The following is a 23,846-nucleotide window of genomic DNA, read 5'->3' on the forward strand; positions in this document are numbered from 1 at the left end:
GGTGTTATTGGTCACCATCCTAATTAATCCTAAATGCTGGAGCATTTCTCTTTTCTGTCATGGATATAGAGAAACAGCAGTGAGCAGCAGAGTGTGGGTGTTCAGCAGTTTATTTGTGTGTGCATTGCACGTCTCAAACTACTTACATTAATAATGTTGCTTTATTTCTCAAGAGCATGTCATTCCCTGTGGATATATTGAACAGTTACAGCCATGAGGACTTGGAGAACTCAGCAGAGGTCTACTTCTTTGGCCTTCGGTGGCAGAATCCAAACTCTCCTGAATTCTTTTCTCTACCAGACTGCCGCAAGGTAAAAACCAGCACATACTGTGGGACTGGAGTTCTTAATGTCCTTGTGTTATAAACGTAGATGTAAAGTTTAAGATAACCAGTCTTATTGAATTTCAGAATTATTTTATCAAAGCTTTTGTATTTTCCAAATCCAGAATTTTAATGTTAAACTCTACTTTTTTCACTCTGTATCTTGGTTTCAGTTACTGTGTGCTGCTTCTAGGCAATGGATCTGTATATATTAAGAAATTTTAAAAAAACCAAAAAGCCCAACCTGACTATAACCTAAATTTTTCAACTGATAAACCGAATGCATTCTCAAAAATTTATCATCACTAAGGGTTCATGATTTACTTAAGCTAACTGGTTCTTTTTGTATCTCAGTCCTTCAGTGTTCTTTGTGTTTGGGTTCAAATTTTGATTAATAAGCTTCACTAATTTCAGAAGTGTATCTGAAGTATTCTGTGTTGTTACTGGGCTCTAATAGAGAATAGCTGTGACACTTTTATGCTTTAAACACTTATCCCTTGTGTGATGAGTTGGTCAGTGTTGGTTCTGTTCAGATGAACACTTGTATTAGAACTAGTACCAGTAAAACCAGCAGTTGTGTGTCTTTAATGAAAAGTATGTGAGCTGAGAGGGTATTCTGTGGGATCTAAAGGTCAGTGCCACAAATTCCTTGGCAGAAGCAGAGTCTTGACTACTTTCCTGCATTTATGCAAGTGCTGTATGCCTAAACGTTTGCTTGTAATAATGCCTCCATTTGTGACAATAACATGTCATAATCTTCTTAAATTTGTTAAGCAAGTCTGTCTACCAAACCATTCATGTCTGTGAGGTTTTTTTATATGTTAATTTAATAATGGAAGTGTGTGAATCTAAATATCAAAATGCATTTCCACAAAGGCACTTGATTCCTTAAAAAAACATTATTTGATCCTTTTCATGTTTTTTTTCCTGAGGAGGAAAATCAAGCAGACAACTTTAGAACTTATTACATGTGTGTAACTTCGGGGAACAAAACCCTTTTGAATTTGCCTTCCTGCTGTAGTGCCTTAGAACTTGTTAACAAACACAACAGTTTTGCTGTGCCAGTTTGTTTCAGTGCTTGACTGACTGCCTCATTCTTCTGTTGGCTTTGACAGCTTGGGGCTGTTGAAGTGAACATAATGCTGGCTCCTTGCACACCTTGCTTCAGTTGTGCACACATGCAAACTCTTGGCAGAGGAGAGCTGTACAAATTAGTGCAGCTAAATCTGCCAGAGCTTGAGAGTCAGAGCTCCAAGAATCTGTCTGAAGAAAGGGCTGAGGTCTGATGCTTGTCTTTTACAATTAGCTGTGAAGGACTTGATTTTCAATGTTCTTCTTGTTTACCTTGATAAACATTCTTTGTGTATTTTACAACTATCTTTTTAGCAAGAGTCCACTAGTCCATTATTGTACATTCTTCTTTCAGGTTCCTATTAGCTTGACATCTGTGGGCTTCGTTCCTCTTTATGGTGAAGAGCAGACACACAAAGTTCTTGCACTGTTTGCACCATGGGACTCACTCACAGGTTTCATTTTAAGTTTTTTTATCTCTGTATTGCTGTTTCTTTTTTGTGTGTGTGAAAAATGCATGTAACCAGGCCCTTCCTCATTTCATGCTACTGTAGCCCATAAGTTTTCCATTGTGCATTTGTTGTTCCCTGTCTTTTTGTTCACATACTATAATTTTTTGTTGTGGATATATATACACAAGTGCTAAAACTTTGCACACTAACTAGATCAGAACTGGACCCATTGATATGTAGCAAAATAATGTGGTGCTTGTCTGGACCATAGTACGATGTGTATCTCTTGATCTTGTTATATATGCTTCACCTCTCCAAAAGGTATTTATTGAACATTCTTAGAATCCATTAATTTGCACATGAATTTAAATGCTCTTTGTTAATAGCAATTGATCAGTGTTGTGTGTACATTTGTCTTTAGCCTGAATTCCTAGCATAATCTGGCTGAGATGAAGGTTTTTGTGGATTTTCTTTCCTTTCTTCCTTCGTTCTTCCTCCCCTTCCAGTTCTCCATGTTTCCTTCTTCATTTAATGCCACGTATATGATTGCCAAGTATGCCACAAATGCCTGTAGATCACACTCCTCCTAACTGCTGCTCACATGGCTATCAGCCTTTTTACATTCATCTAACTCCCTAAAACTTGCACAGTTTCAATATCAATATCCATTAGCCACCCAATAGTGAAATACATTTATGACTGAGACTTACCTTGACAGGCAGTTTTTAGCCAAAGGTGTTAGAGCACAGTGTTGAAGGATAGTGCTTACGTCTGAAAAATAGTTCCTGTATACCATACCACAAAAAAACCCCAAACAAACCCAACCCCGCCAACAAACAAACAAAACTCCCGTAGTGTTTATTAGTCTCAGTTATCAAAAAAGATTTTGGACTAGGGAGCATTTCTTATGGGTGGGGTGTACACGGCCCCATTGGTTGTGCTAGAGTAGTAGGAGCTACATTAATATAGTGCTATCTAGAACATGCCTAATGTGATTACTGCGTTGTTATTCTTGAATATTTAGCAACTTTAATGAATGTTTCTTTTGGAATGATAAGAATCACTAACTTTTTATTTCCCTTGTTTCTTTCAAGCTGTAGCCTTGTATCTTGCTGACCAGTGGTGGTCAATTGATGACATTGTGAGAACATCTGTCCCTGCTAGACAGGGGCTCCACCAGGTAAAGCACTCCAACATTCACCTAGCAATTAATCCTGTACTTCAAGATAATGGCAAATAGATAGTGTGCAAGATATTACATGTTTTAATTTCATTTAGAAATGAAAGGGCTTTTGCAAGGGAGTAGAGGAATAGATACAAGGGGGAAAAGGAACCTCAGCGTGAAGATAGTGTCTACAGCAATGACCTTTGTACAGGAGATTCAGGTGTAGACAACTTAGATGTTAGCCCTGTTACCATTTTTTTTTTCTTTACTCTTTAGAATATTGTGATCTGGTTGTGTTGAAACATCTTGGTAGAATAGTGCATGGTACCATAGCAGTACCTATTGATCTTACCAGAAGACTAGAAACCCAAAAATACTGTCAGGAATGTGTTTGACAGAAGCAAGTTGGAGCTGATGGCTTGCAGTGGCAATACATAAGGCTTGGAAGAGTAAGTTGCCTGGTATCTGCTTTATTGCTCACCATTGACCTTTGTTATCATTATTTAACCCCATGCAGCACTTCTTTGATTTTTATAATTTTTAAAATTTTCTGTAAAGAAAAGCCTAGCTTTCCACATACTTCTTAATGGTCGGAAAATCAGGAAAGCTGAATCTTTCATGAGGGAGGTAGCTGAGACTAAGCATTGGAAGAGATCATGGTTCCTCCTTCCTTCAGATGAAGTAGGAAAGTGGTGATATAGAAACTTCATATATAGAAGGTACCCTGTAGGACAGAGAAAAGGATATTGAATTCCTTATTTCATGCCACAGAAACTGTTGTAACAAGTTTTTTCACTGCATTGTGTCCTGTTGCCTGCCGCTCTATCAGGAGTGATTGAGTGTGCCAAGTCCTGCCACCCTGAGGCTCATCATTTCTCCTTTGTAAGACTCCAGTTACCTGCTAGCCTGGGAATTCTGAGGCTGATATACTGCAGTTGTGTTTGGTGAATGTTTGTTAAGTATAAAAATAGTTTTGAGTTAGATCATAACATTCTCATTCCACTGCCCTTCTCCCAGATTTTATGAGCTGGATTGGGAGTGACACTGAAGATGTGGAATTTCCTCTGTGGTTGTGATTTGTACTTAACCTATTGCAATGGCTTCTGAGCATCACCTTGCCTTGTAACAAACCTCAGAGAGTCACCCTGCTTTAGCACTTACAGCCTTCCCTTGAAATCTGTCTGCAGCTGTGTGAAATAAGGTCCCTCATGTTATGGGTATTAACTAACCTGACCAACCTTCTGAAATGTTTTTTTTTCTGTGTTATGTCAGGTGAAGTCTGTTGGAGAGAGAGTTGTTCTCTATGTTCTGAACAGAATTATCTACCGAACGCAAGAAATGGAAAAAAATGAGATCCCATTCCTCTGTCATGGTAGCAGCCATTTTGCTAAGATCATGTGGAAAAAAGGAGAGGCTGTTGGGTTCTATTCTGTCAAACCTACAGGTAGAGCATTTGAAGATTGTGGGAATTTGGGTGGTAAAGGGGAGGAGATAGCTTGTTTGAAGAATATTGTATTAATAGGCTGTGTGAGCCTTGCAGGCCTAATTGAGTTGGTGTTTTGCTGCAGAGATCAGAGATAAGAGATCAGGTGGCTGTTAAAATCTCTGGCTGAGATGCTTACATGTTTTAGCAATGTAAGTTCTTAGATTTCTTCATAGTTACAAAATATATTTAAAACTGTAAGAAATTTTATATACTCGACAGCTATCATTTTTTCTTCTATAGAACAGTTGTTTGCAGTTGGATTGGACTGTGTTTGTCTTTAGTTAGCAAAAATTGGAGTTTTTTCTTTGGAAACATTTTCAACATTTCACCCATGTCCGAGTGTGTGTATGCTCCAAATGAGAAGCCCATGTGGAAAACACCACTCTAAACATGTTCTGAAGGGTCATGGAGCTCTTCAAATGTCCCTAAAGGTACTCAAGTAGTGTAACCTCTCTGTTCAAGTTTTCCTTGCCTGAAAAATGAAAACAGTAATAGAACTGTTGAACGATTTTGGTGGGAATGGACTATTAAAGACCATCTAGTTTCAACCCCCATACCATGGGCAGGGACACCTTCCAGCCTGGCATGAACATGGGATGGGACATTCACAGCTTCACAGTTTGAACATCCCTTTTCGGGGATGGGTCATCCACACCTTATTTGGATAACCTGTCCCAGAGCCTCACTATCCTCACAGTGAAGAATTTCTTCCTAATATTCAATCTAAATCTACCCTCCTGTGGCTTAAGGCCACTGCCCTTTATCCTATCACTACATGACCTGGTAACAAGTCCCTCTCCAGCTCTGTTGTAGGCTCCTTTCAGGTGCTGAAAGCTACAGTTAGGTCACCCCAGAGCCTTCTCGTCTCCAGGCTGAGCAACCCCAGCTTTCTTCACTGTGAGAAGTGTTCCTGCCCTCTGATTGTTTTTATGGCCCTAAAACAAGTATTGTTAATGGGTCCTAAAAATATTAAGGTTGCAAAGACTAACTGTGTTGTATAGCCAACTTTGTTTCTAGTTGGCCTTGTAGAGAAGAGGACAACTCTTTGGCATAGTTCACAGATTCACTGAAGGGCCTGAAAATGGGTTGGCTATTAATGAACTGTCTTAGTGCCATTAAATGCCATCCCTTTCTCACTTGAATTCCTCTGATACTGAAGTGTCTACATATTGTGGCCGTCTGTTCCGTGTTTGCTTAATTTAGGATAATATGTTGTTTATGGGAGAATTCCAGTGTAAAATGTCCTAGCTTTTTTTTATCTTCATTTAAAAAATTGGAATCATTGTTTCAGCCTTTAAACAAGAACTGAATTAGTCTTCATATTTGTCCTGAGAAGTAACGTAATCAGCATAAAAGTGTAATTAAATAATCTTGTTTTCTCCTATTCCCTCCTCCATCTTTCAGCTTCATTTTTACTATAGTTTTCATATTGAACTGTATAGTGGGATTTCAAAATGACCCTTTCTTATTGTCTTGTCTATTCTTTTCTGGTACTACAGACTTCTTCTGTTCATTATTCCATTGATGTATCTTGGCAACCTCATGAAGCGTGCTCAAAAAAGTGAATAAATTAGTAATAAAAATAATTTATTTTTAATAAAGTTACAAATTATTTTTATAACTTTACTTACTTTGTCTTACTGTTATATAGTTTGAAATTTTTTTAAAGTTATAAAAGTATTTATTTAAATTTTCCAAAGTCCATGCTGCAGCACGTCAGTCAGCGTGCAGTTATGTCATCCATACTGATGGATTTTTTTTCCCCTCTGATTATTTCAGGAAGTGTTTGTAGCTCTCTTCTTCATCAGAAGTATAAGTTGACAGTGCTAGACACAATGTTTGTTAGAAAGAAGCATCGTGGGAAGGACACTGGGCTAATAATGTTGGAAGACTTTGTGGATTCCTTTACTGAAGAGCATCTTGGCCTACGATATCCACTGTCATCCTTCATGTACACAGGCAAGCTCTTTAATTTTTTTCTTCTGATCTTCTTTGTGGTTTCTTTACCTGTCCAAATGAGTATTGTCATACAAGCTCCATCTTTGTGGCCTCATCCTCAGGTTCTACATTAAATTTTCTGCACGTCAGTGAAGGGTAAAAACCCTGATTTGTTTAAGATGAAGTAATTCCTTATTCAGTTTTTAATCCTCTGTGTAAAACTAGATTATTTGAACTCAGCTGGCTTTCTGCTGCTGTGAAGTTTCTCCCAGCAAGCCTGTAGAGGCTGACATGTTCCTATGTGGGATCTAAAGAATTCCTGCCCTCTTGCACCTTTTGCTTGCTCACACCTAAACCTCACAAGGTCATTTAATTAGTGCTTTTTCTGAACCTCTGGTGAGGAGAACATACTAGGCTCTGCTTTAACTTGTCTATCAGAAAGCACAGCTCTAAAATCGAAGAAAAACTCATATGGTTCTTCCATTAGCAACCCAAGAGGACTATGTCATGTAGGAAATGACATGGACTCTGGAAACTGTGTTCTTGGGACTGTGTTCAGACAAGAATCACATTTCTTTTGCTCTGTTTCTCAAGGTATGTTCCTTCTTAGGCCATTTGCCAGGGCTCCTTCTGTGAATGTTTTTATCTGGCCTTCTTAACCAGTGGAAATTTTCCACTTTTCCAAGCACCACAGTCACTTGATCTGATAAGACCTGGTTTGTTAGGCTTCAACCAGGAAAATTACCTGGGCAGAGTTTAATGACCAATTCATTTCATGTAGTCAAGAAATGACACAGTGGGGATCTTGTGCTCTGAAACTGTGCAACAGTAGTGAACAGGTGAAAAATGGTAGTTTTTCTAGCAGCTACCAAAGAACAATATCAAAGCATGCATGCCTCTTCACCTGTATGTTTGATAAAGGTATGGAGAGAAAAGAGTTGGAAGGACAGTAGTGCTGAAAATATTCTGGAAGAGAGCAATGATTAGACATTCAGTGGTAACCTATTAAAATGCCACAAGAGTTCTTGTCACAGGTTCCTACTACAGTGTGAGGTGGCAAAAAGCACTTGACTACATCCTCTGCTTCTGTCCTGGGTTGGGTCTTGTAGTTTGGCAGGAACAGTGTCTAGGGAAGTTGAAAAATCTCAAGTGGGTACCTGGAAAAGAAGAAAATCCCATTCATCTTTGTTTGCAGTTTAACATAATAATGGAAAGTATTTAAACCTGTATTAAGAAAAGACTAATTAAGAAGGATGTATAGGATAAAGCAATATTGTTTATTTCAGACTTGACTATTTTGTTAAACAGTTCTTTCTGTTGTTGTTTGTGTATGATTGTAGGTTGCAAAATAATTGGATTTCAAATAAACTTTAAAAACAGAGTTATAGCTGAGTTATACTATTATATATAGTACTGATAATATGGTGTTTTTTCTTGTGTTTGCTCAGCTTGTAAGCAGTACCTTGAGAAGTACCCTGGGGATAAAAACCTTCTGTGGCAGGTGGAGGGAGGAGGAGATTGGTTCCAGAGAAAATCTATTACGTCTATAGTGCAAGAGGAAAAACTCAGAGTTGCAGGTATGGATGCTTTACTCTGTTGTTTTCTGACACTTTGTGAAAGCTGAACAAATACTACAAGAGTGAATTCTGCCTAGAAACTAGCAGGAAGATTTTTCTTTGTCCTGAGATCTATGAGATCATATTTGGAATGGTGTCATGTTTTAACCCCATCTGGCAATTAGGTAGCATGCAGCTGCTTGTTCGCCCTCTCCTCCCCCTGTGGGATAGGAGGGAGAGTCTGCAAAAAAACTAAAGCCTGTGGCTTGAGATGAGAACAGTTTAACAATTAAAATAAGATAAAATATAATAAATATATGAAAAGGGAGACAAAAACAGAGAAATAGAACCTGAGAGAGAAGTGGTGCACAGTGCAGTTGCTCACTGCCTGCTGACAGATGCTGAGCCAATCCCAAGCAGCCCCTTCTATCCAACTTGTCCCCAGTTTAAATATTGAATATGATACTCTGTGGTGTGGAATATCCCTGTGGCCAGTTCAGGCCAGATATTCCTGCTGTGGTCTCTCCCAGCTTCCTGTGCTTCTGCTCACTGGCAAAGCTTGGGAAACTGAAAAGTCCTTGACACAGGATAAACACTACTCAGCAGCAATGAACAGAGTGTACTATCAACATCATTCTTGTACTAAATTCACTTTGCCAACTTCTAGGAAGAAAATTAATTCTATCACTTTGGAAAGTGAGAAGATATCCACTCCTTATTTTCTGTGTCTTCTATTAATAAAGTCATACCCAGGTTCTGTTCTTTGCAGTTCACCATTACCTTTCCTGTCTTCTGATATATATATACACACATATCATATACATGTATCTTTGCCATAGTCTATGGACCATCCTTCTAAAATGTCACTTGAGTTCCTTTGGTCCATGACTTTGAGCTCCATCTGTCATAACAGTCTTTCAGGGCAGAAAAGATTCTGCACCAAGTTGGATTGCTGCACACTGGAGCCAGTTCTGCTTCCATCACCCCTGCACTTGTCTGGCATCACAAAGTTAATTCTTCATTGGTCTGAGTTATTTTTACTGTAATACCCTTGACATGGCATTGAATGGGAATTGGGTACAGATCCCCAAATTCAGAACATTGAAAACAGGTGCTGTGAGGTACCCAGTTCAGTGATGGGCATGTAACCATGAAAGAGACGGTATAAACTGTAATGTAAAAACCGTATAAACTGTAAAATAGTGAGTTTAATTTATTGGTTACTCTCACCCAAAATCAAATCCCCCTAAAGTATGCAATGGACTTTCCCATCTTCCTGCATTATCTGGTAAGTGGAGCCAGATGTTTGAGCAAACTCAGTTCCACAAATTATTTTGCCTTTTCCTGAAGCATGAATAATGCAGACTGTTTTCTCCTGCATATTTAGACATCCTACAGGAAATTTATCCCTTTCTACAATGTGTATAAGTTCAGACTGTGCCATGCCAGACTGGCTGTTAAATTCCCTAGTGTTTCCTTAACAGGTGGCTTCTGCTAAATGTGTGTCTCAATGTTTGAAGGTCCTGCCACCCATTGCTCCAGGATAAATGGGTAGCAGTCTGTTGTATCATTTCATTTTTCTGGAGGCTGGTGCATGACAGAGGCTATGATATTCCCACTCAAACCCACTCTGTGGCCCAGTGGTCTGTGATGATGTTTAAAAAATTAATCTCACTATCTCATTCTGGAATTTCTGGGACACTGTCATGTTCTTAAGGTTTCCTTCTTAAGGCCCACTGCTCCTGGTGGTGGCATGGGGTTCAGGTTATATTCTCTTCTCTCTAGTGGTTGCTTCCACCATTATAAGCACATGACATTTTCCTTGGAGTTTAGGGGGAGTGGGATATAGTCTCTCTGCCCAGTCTCCCCGTATTTCTATTTCAGTTTGCATTCTCTATTCTAGAGAGGCTTTAACCACCTGCCCTGTTTAATTGCAGTGCATGTTTCATGCAGTGCATGTTTCACATTCACGGATAATCTGTGCAATTGTATATATGGTTGAGTCCACCCTTGGATTATGTGTCTACCTGTAATTTGCATCTCATCCTTGATTATCTGAGATGTTGTGGGTGCACCAAAATAGAAATAATTTTCCCTTATATTGACAGTCCTTATCCTCCTGAGTCACTTCAATCTTAGCAGCCTGATGCACTTTCTGGTTGTTCTGATGTTCCTCTGTGGCCGTTTTTTGGGTGCATCAGTCTCTGAGCAAGGTGCTTCCACAGCCAGGTTCTCCACCTTGAGAGCAGTATCTTGTCACAGTGTGGTGGCTCAGGTGGCCTTACCCTTTTGGTGCAAGTTGCTCTGCTTCCATCCCTGCCCCCACAGGGCATTTGCCACAGCATTAGTCAGTATAGAGCTAAAAAATTGGTCATTTTTTCTCATTCAGCGATGTCTGAAGCCAGCTGGATGGACTTTGCCTCTGCAAACTCACTTGGTTCACCTTCTCCTTCAGCAGCTTGTAGGAGACTCGATCACTGGTCCTTTCCTACAATGTGACAGAACAATCAGTAAATAAGGCATATTTCTTCTCATTTTCTGGTAATTTTTTTACCGAGCGAGTCCTCTTCAGTTATGGTTCACATTCTCCTCTAGTATATTCCAAAATCTTTTCAGGCCAGCCCTTGATCTCTTTCAAGATCCCTGGACAATCCAGTTGGTGCAGTATTTCTGCTGGCGCTCCGTAGTTGTAGTGACTGGCACCTGTTATTCTCCAATAGCCCCACAACAGAAGATCCTCTGAGAGAAAATACCAGGCAGACAGATGCTTGATTTTTCCTGTCTCTAAGGCAGCTGTGGTGAAAGCCCAGTGATAGTCTTTTGGGGTCCTTGAAAGATCCTTTTCTGAAATAGTCTGTGCGAAGATGCACAGAGTCTCTGGGCCAGTCACAGTGGCAGGGTTTTGTCACTCATTCCCAGACAGGCTGGTCTCAGCCTCAAATACAGTCAGCTGTTGGGATCTCTGTCACTACAGAGCTACAAGTGGGTTCTTCCGCTCTATGGCATGATGGCATTATGGCACATTCTGCACTGATGTCCATTAGAGCCTTGTACTCTTGTGGGTTTGATGTTCTAGGCCACTGGATCCTCACATTCCAGTGAACTGATCCTCTCCTTCCATTGACAGGAGGCAGGGCCCTCTAGTACTGGATATAGAATTCTCCACCCACTTCTTGTGGAAAAGAATTAGAATTCTTGACCATAGAATCAGGAGTAAGATTAGCCATTCCACTCTGTCTGAGGAATTGGCTACTGGAGACTGGAGCAGCAATTTTCCCAGAAGAATCCACATTTGTGATTGTTTCTCCTTGCAGTTCATATGCCCATGCCTCTAGGTGGAGGTGGATTTTCCATCTCATTTCTTCATATGCTTTCTGTGGTCCCACAAGATTTTAAAAACCATGGTGTGTACGAGTTACCCTCTTTTTTTCAGCAAAAGAATGCTCTCTTAATAGATGAGATATTTGTCTGTACAGGTGGGGAGTAGAACTTATCTTCTTTTGTTGCTGGAGCTCCTGGAGCTGTTTATCATACTTTTTGAACAGATTTTCCCACAACTGAGAGGCAAGCCCGTAGGTAGGAAGAGAGATTTTCTTTGTATTCCCAGAGTTTGCAAACCATTTCATCCACCATGGGTACTTCTTCATCTCTCCAGGTTGTTAAAGGCAATGAGTTGGCACATGATGATAGTGTTCTACATATACAAATGTCTGCCATGTGGGTTATTGTTGGAACCCTGGAGGCTGAACATTTCAGGCTTTCTGTTTTAAAGGGCACTGACCCTCAAGTGAACGCTGCATTTGACGTGAGGCCGTAGAAGAGGCTTCCAAAATTGAGTGATAGCACTGGGGCTGTGTGTGTGTAGTTTGAATAGTATTGTGTGATCTCACAGGGTGAAAAACTTAAATTTGAGATTTTAGGATATGGTAATGTATCAGGCAAGATGGACGACTTTGGATTTTGTCTTAGTCCTTCTTCTCCTCATTCTTCATGTGTTTGGGTGGTTTTCTCTTTAATTGGTTGATAGAGTCCACATTACAGACTTTAAATAGTTAGTTATTGGGTTTAAAATAAAAAAAAAAATAGGTGGCATTTCATAACTGGATGGATTGTCCTTGAAAAGGCCTTGTAGAGATAGAGAGGTAGTCCATTTTACCTCATTCCTGTAACTTGCTAGTTAGAGCTCATAGCTCATGAGTTGATAAATAGATGAGAAATAATAAACATCCAGGTTCAAACATGACAACTCTGACTCCCATGTGTTAATCCCAACCTTGGCAGAGAAAAAGAAGCTAGAACCATCACAGGTTATGTGCATGGACTTTGCCTAGATCTGTATGTGACTGCACATTTCCTGGCTCGTAGGAAATCATCTCTAGCACAGCCAGCTCCCTCAGGTACTAGACACCTCTCTCCTGTGGTGATCCACCTGCCTGGGTAACATGGGATGTCTTCCTTGAAGACCTTCCTTTCATGTTTGGCAAGCAATTAAGTGCCACACGTCTGCTTGTTCTCCCTTGGTGAGGTGGGGAGGAGATTTGAAAAAAAACCCATAAAACCTCTGGATTGAGACAGAAACAGTTTAATTATTGGAATAAAATGAAACAGAAGCATAATATGACAATGATTGTAATGAGAAGGGGGACAACAGAACCAGAATAATAAAACCCAAAGGAGAGAACTGATGCACAATGCAGTTGCAGTGATTAGTCCTTCCCAGTTTATATGTTTGGCTTCACAACGTGATCTGGAATCTTCCTTTGGTCAGTTGTCCTGGCCATGTCTCCTCACCAGCTTCTTGTGCACCTGCTCACTCAACATAAGAAAGTGAAAAGTCCTTGAATTAGGATAAACCCCTGTTTGGCACAAATAAAACATCAATGTGTTATTTCACACTTAATTCAAGGCGGGACACTGTATGAGGTATTAGGAAGAAAAGTGACTCTATCCCAGTTGAAAGCAGGACAGTTGTTATATAAAGGTACTGTAATTTTCTCTGTTCCCTCTTTTAAATCTTCACAGCAGAAGCCTCAAAGGAGAATAAGAGTTTGCAAGCAGAAGATAATTTTTCTCAGCCTGCAGCATCTGAAGCAAGTGGACCAAGGACTGAGGTAGAAACACAGCTAAGTGTAGGTACACAGTCTGTTACCTCTTTTTTTGATTGTATTGTTACTGAGAAAACAGTAATGAGAAATTATTTTTGCCCATATAATTATAACTGAGTTTGCCACAATTTATATAAAAGATAATCTGTTTTGTTATTTTCTGTGTGAATGTAGTACTTCCAAGTGATGTAATGCTAATGACTAAGATAGGTCGGTGGTTTGGTTTTGTTGGCTTGGTTGGTTGGTTGGTTTGTTTGTTTGTTTTTCTTATTTGTTTGGGTTTTTTGGTGTTTTTTTTGGTTGGTTGGGTTGTGTTTTTCTTGTTTGGTTGGTTGGCTTTTTGTTGTTGGTTTTTGTGTGGGGTTTTGGTGGTTTTGTTTTGGGGTTTTGTTGTTTTGTTTTTCTGCTTTTGGTTTGCTTTTGATTTTGGCTTTTTTGTTGTTTTTTCTTTTTGTGGGCAGGTGGGGTTTCCCCATGCATGTAGAGAGTCTGTAGTTGTAAGGGTCTGGAATTTGAGCTGTTTACTAGCAGATTACATAAAGGAGAGTATTTCAACTATCTCTGAGATTAAACTGTTTAGAGTGGCTGTTTTTAGAATTACACATCTATGTCACAGTTCAATACAATGGCTAATTGTATTCAGTCTGCATAGGGAGTTACACCTTGTCCATACAAAAAGGCTGCAGCTTTCTTTGAATGTATTTGATATAGCAACTGGATTACAGCTGCTCATGGACATGTGGTTATGGATATATTTGTGTCATTAAATATTATGAAGCTCTTCCTTTATTTCATTTGTGTTCTGAAGTCACACAGAATGTGCTTGACAATCATTTATAGCTCCAAATACCATGAGCATGGATTTGCATGCTTGAAGGACTGTCTGTGTTATTGACATGGCCATGTTTTTGTAGAAGTCAGTGTTTTAATTAAAAATGGGAAATAATGGCTGAATCAGTACTCTCAAATATTAATATTTAAAGTTTAGATTTGGAATTTAAGTCAAGTTTTCCCAGTTGAGAAAATTAGTGTTTCCCAAAGCAAAGTTAACAGAAAAGTGGTGATGTTTTTAATCTCTGTGTGACCTGAAGCAATAGCTCTTAGTTGCATTTCATTTGTAACAATGTCTCTAGCCTCATCTCTGAGTTTTAGATAAATTCCAATAATGATCCTATCAGCAAAATGATCTAAAAGCTTACACATTTTGGTTATAGAGCTTGTTACAGAGGATATACTTGGAGAAAATAGCAGAGTGATAGTAATTCTTTTGATTTTTGTTGCTGCAAGTTAAGAAGTCAAGCCCTGTCTTTTGCCTTTTTCCAGAGGAAAAGACAGCTGGTACCAAAAAGGTGCAACTCCTCACAGCTTGGTAAAACTGCTGGCAGCTCTGAAACTGGCATCTGCGCTGCCCATAAGCACTTCAGCAATGGTTTGAAAATTGTTGGACCACCTAAGGCAATAAAATAACCCACCTTCCCCCAAACCATGAAAAAACATTCCCCAGCTTTAATTTTCACCTTTCACTTAGTGCTCCCTATTTAGTGCATTTTGATTCTAGGATCATTTGTTGTTAGTTTACAAATTCTTACGTATTTAATACTTGAAACTACTTCAAACAGCAGAATTTAGACATGGCCACTTTTTGCCAGCCTTCTTCTACTTCAGTATTGGAAGTGCAACTGGAAAAATGGACCAGGATGCTGATAATTGCTGTTCCAGATTATTACAATCAGCTAAGAAAATACAGTGTGCACAATTTTATTTTAATGTGTATATTCTGTTCTTGCTTTATTATATCAAGTGCTGAATCCTCAGCTAACTTGCAGGAAAAAAATGAGGTGTTGGGATGATGTGGAGAAACAGGAGACAAAAAAAGCTCTAGGGAGAGGGACTTAAGCAACCTCTTGTGCTGACTGTGCATGTAAGCTGCATTACTGATAAATCACCAAGTTCTGTTTTTTGGTATTTTTTACATGGGTTGCCATATTCTGTTGGATGTCATGATAAAAATAAAACTATAGAATAGGATACAAGTATACACATGAGACTTTGCAATTAAATTTTGCCAACCACTGCAGTGGAGTCCCTTGGTTTTTTACAGAAAGGGGAAACAAACAGAAAGAGGCTCCTGTAATTGAATTATGTGGACACTTGCTATAAACAGAACTCTTAGGGAAAAATCTTGGTAGTATTGTTTATAGGGACAGGTCACTTTCACATCTTATCTTCTACATTGAGGCCAGAAGTAAATCACAGAAGAACTAGTCATGCATGACATAAAGATAACTTCTAAAAATATTTATTTTGTTAAGACAGAAGACTTAAGATATAAATTAAGAATTACATAGCTGCTGTTTTATAGGATCATTATATGAAATTGTGCTTTAGAAAGATGCAAGTGTAGGTAGGATTATGAAGTTATTTTAGTCAATTCAGAAAATTTTAGAATAACATTAGCTTTGCTTTTGCACTACAGGCTGACTCTGAAAAGGACAAAGAATCAACAGATGTCCAGGCAAGCACATCTGAAGGTAAAAATAACCTTGATTATTAGTATTGCAGTTACTATAGATCAATAATTTTGCAGGCTATTTTACAGCTTTCTGTTTTACTTCATTCCTCTGTAAGATGGATATAAAAACATGCTTTCTGCTAAGGTGCTGAGACTCAGCTCACTTCTTTTTAGAGGAATTCAGATAAAATTGTTGTGAGTCTTGGTAAAGATACTATTCAGAAAAAAAAAAAGATGAAATGCTGTTTTAGTGGCACTCAATTTCTTTCACAATTTTGGTTATTATATGTAGATCTTAGACTGAACTTGTTCACTTGAGTTTTCTTTTTGTGTTGTTCTCCTAAAGACCCTAATGCAGCTCAAGCTTCCATTTGGACACGAAGCACTCATTTAAAACGTCAGAGGATAAAAAGAAATAGACAGGAACCTGGACTTGAAACTTCCCAACGAGATGAGGAAAATGCCCTTCAAGTGTCCAAAAGCAGGTACCAGGAGCCCATTTTCACTTCTTATTTTGTTGCTTGGGCAGTCACAAACTACATTACATTAATTAGCATGGGCAGCTGCTAATTCTTCTCCTTTCTTCCTTCTTTACTTGCTTGATTTTGAAATTACTAAAAGTAAAGTCTGATGCAAGAAAGGAAGAAAGAAAAGTGAGACATCATTTGAAGAGTGATTGCACCAAAATGTAGTACCTGTGAAAGCTCAGTAGATACCAGAAATAATAGGAAAAGAGTGAAGGCTGAGAGTGTCCTGTTGTAACTGAATCTGTACAATGGTAAAAATACTTGTATTCACAGCAAAGTTTTATGTATTCACACCATAATACTCCGTGTGCTTCTTGACTTCTTGTTATGGTTGGTATGTTGGAGTAAAATGTGATCTGACTGTTCAGCTTGGGAGCTGGTTACTGCTTGTCAGCTAATAACAGGTGTTATAGGGAGTCATGTCTTCAAAGAAAAGCCCTTGCTCAGTGTTTTAAACCCTCATATCTGCTCTAACATCCTCAGAAGAACCCAAAAACATTTCCAGTTTAAATGATGTTAACCTTGTTACAGTCCCCAGGTGTGGATGTGAAGAATAGTATGACCTGTGTGCCGTAACAGTTCTTACAGGATGGAGCTTGCAGTAATAATTTGCACTGGCTTTCCATTCAGCACATCTATTTTGAAGAAATAAATGGCCCCTTCTCCCTCATAGACACAGTGTGCCCACCCCATCCTGCTCCCTCTGTGTGTGTCCCTCTCATTCTCTTCTAAAGAAACCCACTTCAACCCCCAAAGCCTCTTTTTGACAAACTGAAGGTAACTTGGGTATTTTCTAGGAAATCACTCAAGCTTATTCCATGAGGTTTCTTTAAACACAATTAGGTGTGGGCGTTTTCTTTGTGCAGTTGAGGCCTGCAACTAGGTGCTGCCTAATTTTTCTGTTTAAATTGCCCTGTGAAATTAAAGTGGCTGTATTGCTGTGCTGCACTCTCAGTGTGCTGCTCTAAGCTGGTTCAGACAAGTTAAGTGGCAGAGTTTGATGCTGCCATAGCTTAAGAAATGCTGTTACTACTAATAATTGGCTAGTTCCTATGTGAGAGGACTAACCGGATACTGAATGCCAAATTTTGGATCTTGCAAAAATAAGCCAGTGAGGTGTTGCTGTTATGCTAAAATGAAGGCAACAGAATAAGGTATCAGTTTGGTATTTTCTTTCCATGCACACCAACAAATGGAGCAGGGTCTTGTGTTGTGCACTTTCCTGTGGAGTGTCTTCATCTCAAAACTGGCATTCAGGGTAAAACCCCCCAGTACTGCCCTTACTATGAGATCACAAAGTAGACTCCTGTAAATCCACTGCATACACATTTTCTTTGCTTGCATGTAAGCTTCAGTTTATCTAAAATGAGAACTGAATATTTGAGTTGCTGTTACTACCCAGCAGTAGTGGGGCAGTGCATCAACACTTCATCTTTAGCTATTTGCTAATGTAATCTCACGCTGATGGCAACTTCTTCACCCTGTGATACATTTGTTGCCTTGAATTATTTTCCAGTCATGGCCTTTGTAATATCTGTATTTTCAATGACTATAAAAATATAGTTGCTTGCATATTCCATAATTTGAAACTGTTTCTGCAGTGGAGGTGGGGGGAAGAAAGAAGTTGCTGCTTTTCTTAACACTTTTTAGCTCTTAAATATGTTATACTTTCTAAATTTATAATGACTTTATAATAACTACTTATAAATAATACATAATTTATTTATAAATGCTTTCTAAAATTAAAATAAAAAACTTAGGGAAATTTCAGATTTCTTTCCCGTACAATGGAAGTGAGACAGATATAATTTTATAATTGCCTGTTTTCCTGGTTGATTTTTTTTTTCCTAATGAGGAGTTAGCCATTTTTAGATCCATTTTGTTTTCTTGATTAATATTTCCTGTGGCAAGCACATACTGCATAAATGGTCATGAAGGAATTTCCCTGCTGAGATCACCAAAATTACGTATTAATCTAAAAGATTTATCTTAATACCTGCTACAGGCCGGGACTTCTTACTCGCACATCTGAAAGCTCTGAAGACCAAGTAGAAGTGCCTAAGCTGGATACTGTTGAGAAGGATGAGGAAATAATTGTTGAAAACGATGGCCAGTCTGTATTAGAAGCAGAAATACATACACCACCCTCTGAGAAACAAAGTGAGATGGAGGTGAGCTGGATGGGATAGCAATAGCAGATAAGTTTGGCATACAGTTTCTGCTAATTATGGTCCTTGCTACCTTGCTCCATGTGACTCTCAGCTCTCTGATTTTTTGCACCAGTGCTTCATTAAGAAGTGAATCTGAGAAGTTAATGCCAGTACAGAATTAGTTTCAGGGAATATTTCACTATATGTATTTTGAATAGAGTTTACAGGATCTTCAGTGAGGTGAATTTTTAGCGTGTCTGCTGTACTAATTTTTTTCATTGATTTCTCCTAGTAAGAAATTCCAGAGAACTGGGATAAGGTCAAGATCTGACCCAGTATCTGTAATTTAAAAAAAAGTTTTTTTAAGAAGTTAAGAAGTCAGTAGCTGGTAGGCTTCAGTGACTTCTATTGGCTCTTTTTACTTCTCTACTTAAAACTTGCCTCTTGGATTTAAACATCAACTTTAAATCCAGATTTTATCTTCAACTTGTTAGCAACTTGAATTTAATTTTCTGAATATTCTTTGTGCCTAGCAATGCCCTCAGGGGTTTATGTTCTTATTGATGTATGAGAAAGTGGACCTTATACATGTTGGGTTCAAGGAATGACTGCAGCAGGCATGAGAGATACATTTAAAACTTCTTTTCTTGGCTCCTGACTGCCAGCTATGGTCATATATTTAGGTGCAGCTCACAACAACAAGCTAATACTCTGCCTGAATTAGCTAATTTGCATTAAGTTCTGCTGCCTTAGTACACAATTCTAGATATCTGAGTGATCTGCTTCTCACATTAAGCTGCAGGTTTAGATTACATGCACACCCATTAGTGCTGGGGAACAATAGCTGGGTGTAATCTTGATTTACAAATGTGATTTACTTTTTTTAGGAAATGCCACCAGAACCTCTTAATGGTGAGGTAGCAGAAGAAACTGGTAAGACCTCACTCATGACTGAAGGAGAGACAGTAAATGAAGTTCCAAGTGGTGACTCAAAATTGCTATCTGAGAATCAAGGAAAAGAACCCATGACACTGTCTGTTCCACTAACCCCTGATGCTCCAGCAAAACCCCCAGAAGACACTGAATCAGAGAAGGTGAGAGAACTGAAGGAAAATGTGAAGTCATTTTTACTTCAAAGTGTATATGTATCTTGCAGGGATTTTTTTTCTTTTGTCCAGTAACAGAAAGTAGCCCCTAATGTTGTGTGAAAGTATTGGGAGAAGCGATTATTAAGGCAGATGATGTAAATCCATAAGGAAAATACACTAACATTTCTGTTTCAGTGTGCAGAAATGGGACCTGTATGCATGTGATACCCAAAAGAAAGATATGTCTGTAGCAGTTTGCTTTGACAGTCATGAAACTGCTGTTTCTCACTAACATACTGGTTTGGTGTAAGAGTGAAAAGCCACATACTTATTCTGTCTTGGAATTCTTGCCTGATGAGGTGTACAAATAATTAACTACTGCTAAAATGGCTTTGCTTTCAGACCACAAGTTTTACTATTCTTTTGTTTAGTGTTCAAAAGAAGATTATTATATGCTAGGAAAGCAATAACTGTATTTGTCTAAACACAAATATTGTTTAAAATATTTTTTCCCTTGGGAAAATATCAGATCAGAAAATATCAGAGTGCTTTTTCTGTACCTCAAATTATTCAACTATTTTGAACAATTTGAAAATGAGAGAGCAACTCTGTGTATGAAATACAGGTCACGAAATAGTCTTGTGCAAAGAGGAGGACTGTCTTGTCAAGTTATGTTCATAGACTTAAAAATGCTGAAATATCCTCTGAGGTTGATAGTTAGGGGCAGTAGTTATTCAGCGTCTTTTACCTTCAACTAATTCTCCTTTTGATTGTTTTGGCACCCTCCACCCACAGGCTTTGAATGAAAATGATTCAGAAATGCTGACTGAAGAAGTTGCATCAGTAGAGAAGGAGGGCACCGAAGAACAGCAGGAATCTGAACAGGCCAGCACTGAAAACACAGCTGCTTCAGCATCAAAGGAGGAGCCCTCTGACAATGGCCTGCCCAACTCCGTGGTGACTGAGGCAGCAGAAGAATCCATTCCTGAGAACTTACCTTCCTCGGTAGAAGATCAAAATGAGGAGGCAGGGCACAACTCGCAGGAGGCCCCCGCTGCCTTGGGTCAGGGCTCTTTGGTGATGGTTGAACTGGAGGGTGTTTCTTTCCAGCAGCCTTCCGGGCAGGAAGCACAGAAGAGCCAGCTGGAGGAGCCCCCGGAGGAGCCCACGGAGCAGGCAGATCTCTACACACAAGCAGTGGCAGAGAGGGCTGCTGACAGCAGCTCCGAGGAGGCAGAAGTTGAGGTTCCCATTGTAGACAGGAGAAACTTGAGAAGAAAAGCTAAAGGCTACAAGGGTCCACCCAAGAAAAAAGGAAAGCCGGCTTAAAAGTCAAATAGTGATAACTTACCTATTTATAACAAGGCTATTTTGTGTAAAACATTAGGGTGTAACTGCACCATGTCTGGCACAGGACACCAGTATTTAAAATTCTGGGTTGGATTTCCTCTTGGGTTCATCACCTTTCCTCAAGTTTTGCTTTGTTTTTTTTTTTGTTTTTTTTTTTTTTTATATTTAACCACTAGAAATTGAACTTCTTTGTAGTATGAAAGTAAATAGCCAGTCTCCTCCCTTCATAAAGGATACCTGCTGAATAAATACAGTCATGCTATCAAAGGGAATAGTTCGTATATTTGAGATGGTAGTCATGGAAGAAAAATGCAGTGTGAAATCGTGGCTCTGTCAAGGTCCCTTAAATTGCTGTACACTTCTATGTCACTGGACATCACTTGAGATAATATTTTTGTTTTTAAATAACTTTGTATTCTCTACTGTGGAGAAGAGCAGAACAAGAAAAATCTTTCATTGTTTCTTGTTCCCTTCCCACAGGCTTAAGAAATTAAAAGAATGTAGGATTCTTCATTTTAGGTCTCAAAACGTACAAGAAGGTGTAGCTCAGTAGATCAATGCAGCATGAGCAGCACTTGTCTTTCATGAGAATCACTTGAAGCAGCTGAGCTGGTAGAGTGCAGTGCAGTGTCTGCCACAGTGCTGCCTGATACTGGATTTCTTGAGCAAAAATTAAGAGATGCTTACCCTCTAAACTATTTGTAGCTTCCAAGGCAAGCATTTTGGTAATCCCAGGTTTTTCCCAGAGTGTATGGAAGGAAGCCTCTGTAGGGAATCACTGAACTGCCTTCCTAACTACTTGCATGTATTGGGTGGATAGCTGATTGATTATTTACTTGTTGCGTTACAGGAAAAGCATATGACAGCTCTTGATCTTGTTTTGGTCTGAATGGGAGCTGTTCTTTGTGTTTTCCAAATACTTGGCTGGTGCTGTGGGCTAACTGTAAAAATGTTGTGTCTTCCAGGTGTGTGACTCCTGTGAGCACTGACATTTCAGGTGGTTGCGATATTTGTTAGTGTGAGTATTAGTGGGTATTTCAGCAAATGCTTGTCTGCCAAACTTCTATGCCTTTAGGAGTTAGTGGGTGATACCTTGCAAATACTTCTGATTCCCACTTTTGTTTTCTAACTTGAGTGTAATTCCTGGGATGATAGCTTCACAGTTGATTTTTCTTAAGCAACCAAACTTTGCTGTATGCAGACAGGAATAAACTGAGATTTTCATTCTTATTTCCCTTCTGAGGTTCTCTTGGCAAATGACGTGTTTAATTTGTCACACATACCTAACTTAGCCTTAGTTTGCTATCTGTTTTTTTCCAATAAATGCAGCTCCTTTTGTAATGGGCTAAAAACTCAGAAATAAAAGAACAATGATTCTGGGAACAGAAGTTACTCCACTTTTTGTCCTGCACGTGCTTTTTTTTTTAATGTGTGAACTAGTCTTTCACAGCGTCTCAAAAACAGAGGTACAAGGTTCACTTGAACAGCTGAAATGCTGTCTTAACTTTTATCCCTTTATGGAGGTAATGTAAGAATCTGGGTTTTGGATTTTTATGCTTATACATTTAAACTCTATTTATAAGATATTTTAACTATATAAGATATGTTCGTACTATTTTTTTCACGTGATGAAGTACCATGCTCCTTTTTAATCTGTTAAGAACAACTTGAAGGAAAAAAAAATATTGCCAGTTTTAAAAATATGTGTTACCTAAACTTTAGATTCAGGGTGCGTGAGATTACTGAGTTAAATCTGGGTTTCTTGAACTATTGCATGTAGCTATAATATCTTATCAATGTACATACAAATACTTGTTAGGAGCCACATGACTGATAAATATTGAAGATCTTTCCTGATTGTGTGTAAACATATTCAAGTGAACCTTAAGCATTTCTAAAAGTCATACAGCTTTTTATATAAAGCACATGAGACAAAATTTTTTGTTATTTTCTGTATGGCTTCTCTTTTACTGCTTAGAATTGATTGTTTAAAAAAAAAGAAGTGGCTAGAAAACACATCTATTGCATTGCTGAGAATTGGGGATTTTTGAGGACTGGTGGCCTAAAATAGTATACTGCAACTCATCTTCCATTTTTAAGGCAAGCTTTGCTGAAGATTATTCTTCTGAGTCCTTGAATTGATACATATGTATCCACTTTGAAGCAGTTAAGGATGCTTTTATGTATGAGCCCCAGTAATTTCAATTACTTCTAGGTGGAGTTTTGGTATGTATATCATTTATATTCCTGGTGAGGTTGGAAAATTGTTCATGAGAAGGTAATTTCACTCACCTGGCTTTTAGTTTTCATAACCAAGTTGGAATGACCTCAATTAGTGTTTATCTTTTGAGACATTTGCAGAGTAAATATATAAGGATTATGATACTAGGATAGTTTTGGTTTCTACTGAGAACAATAAAATTTCTCATCTCGTTTCAGTGAGTCGGTTTTAAATACTGAACTTAAATTCACACGTTAAAAATATACCCTTGAGTAGCTATCTCTATAAATCTAGGGTTCCTGAGATAATAGCTGATGAACAGAATTTTACAAACAGAAGGGGGGTAGTTGTAGTGCAATTGGCAATTCTAATAACCAGTACAGTCTTAAAAAATGGACACTGTTCTAACAGTGATTGCAGCAGTAGTTTAAACCAAAGGACACGTTCTATTTGTACAACAACTTCTTTGGCATCAATCTTTCTCCAGCAAATGCAGAGTAGCAAAATCAAAATACTGACTTTAAATAATAGTTTTTATTGCTGATTGTCTCACAGGAACCGTAGTTCAATACCTTACTAATTCTGTTACACTTATGTAAGAAAATGTGTTTGACGGCTGTATTGACTGGAGTGTTTTACCTTGGGGACTATGAACTGTCTAATTAATATCAAACTCTTAAACAATATTAAAGATCCTATTCCACCAGCAGTGAATGATTAAAACATCAACTTTACACAAATTTGTACCAAATGTTATTACAACATGCTGTGGAACTATGTGTGTACAGTGAAAGCAGGCAGTATTACTTTTGAGCTTTATTTAGTCTAGGAATAGAGTTTAAAGAACATTACTTTGTGACTTCAGCCTTGCACTTAAATGGTAAATGGTTTTGTACTTGAATC

General features: G+C 38.6%; 1 protein-coding gene and 1 long non-coding RNA gene across 2 annotated transcripts in view; one reads left to right on the plus strand and one right to left on the minus strand.

Moving 5' to 3' along the window:
- LOC136374037 (uncharacterized) overlaps positions 1-23,846 on the minus strand; it is a 189,693-nt gene that overhangs the window by 26,944 nt on the left and 138,903 nt on the right. The gene's annotated exons all lie outside the window — the stretch shown is intronic.
- FAM169A (family with sequence similarity 169 member A) lies at positions 153-20,869 on the plus strand. Its single transcript, XM_066338597.1, has 12 exons — positions 153-311; positions 1,749-1,848; positions 2,940-3,025; positions 4,283-4,454; positions 6,276-6,455; positions 7,883-8,011; positions 13,013-13,119; positions 15,572-15,626; positions 15,954-16,092; positions 18,140-18,305; positions 19,172-19,378; positions 20,168-20,869. The coding sequence occupies exons 1-12, from the start codon at positions 177-179 to the stop codon at positions 20,699-20,701; spliced, it is 2,010 nt and encodes a 669-aa protein (XP_066194694.1). The 5' UTR covers positions 153-176; the 3' UTR covers positions 20,702-20,869.

The sequence above is a fragment of the Sylvia atricapilla genome, chromosome Z (genome assembly GCF_009819655.1).
Source record: "Sylvia atricapilla isolate bSylAtr1 chromosome Z, bSylAtr1.pri, whole genome shotgun sequence".
Taxonomy (NCBI): domain Eukaryota; kingdom Metazoa; phylum Chordata; class Aves; order Passeriformes; family Sylviidae; genus Sylvia; species Sylvia atricapilla.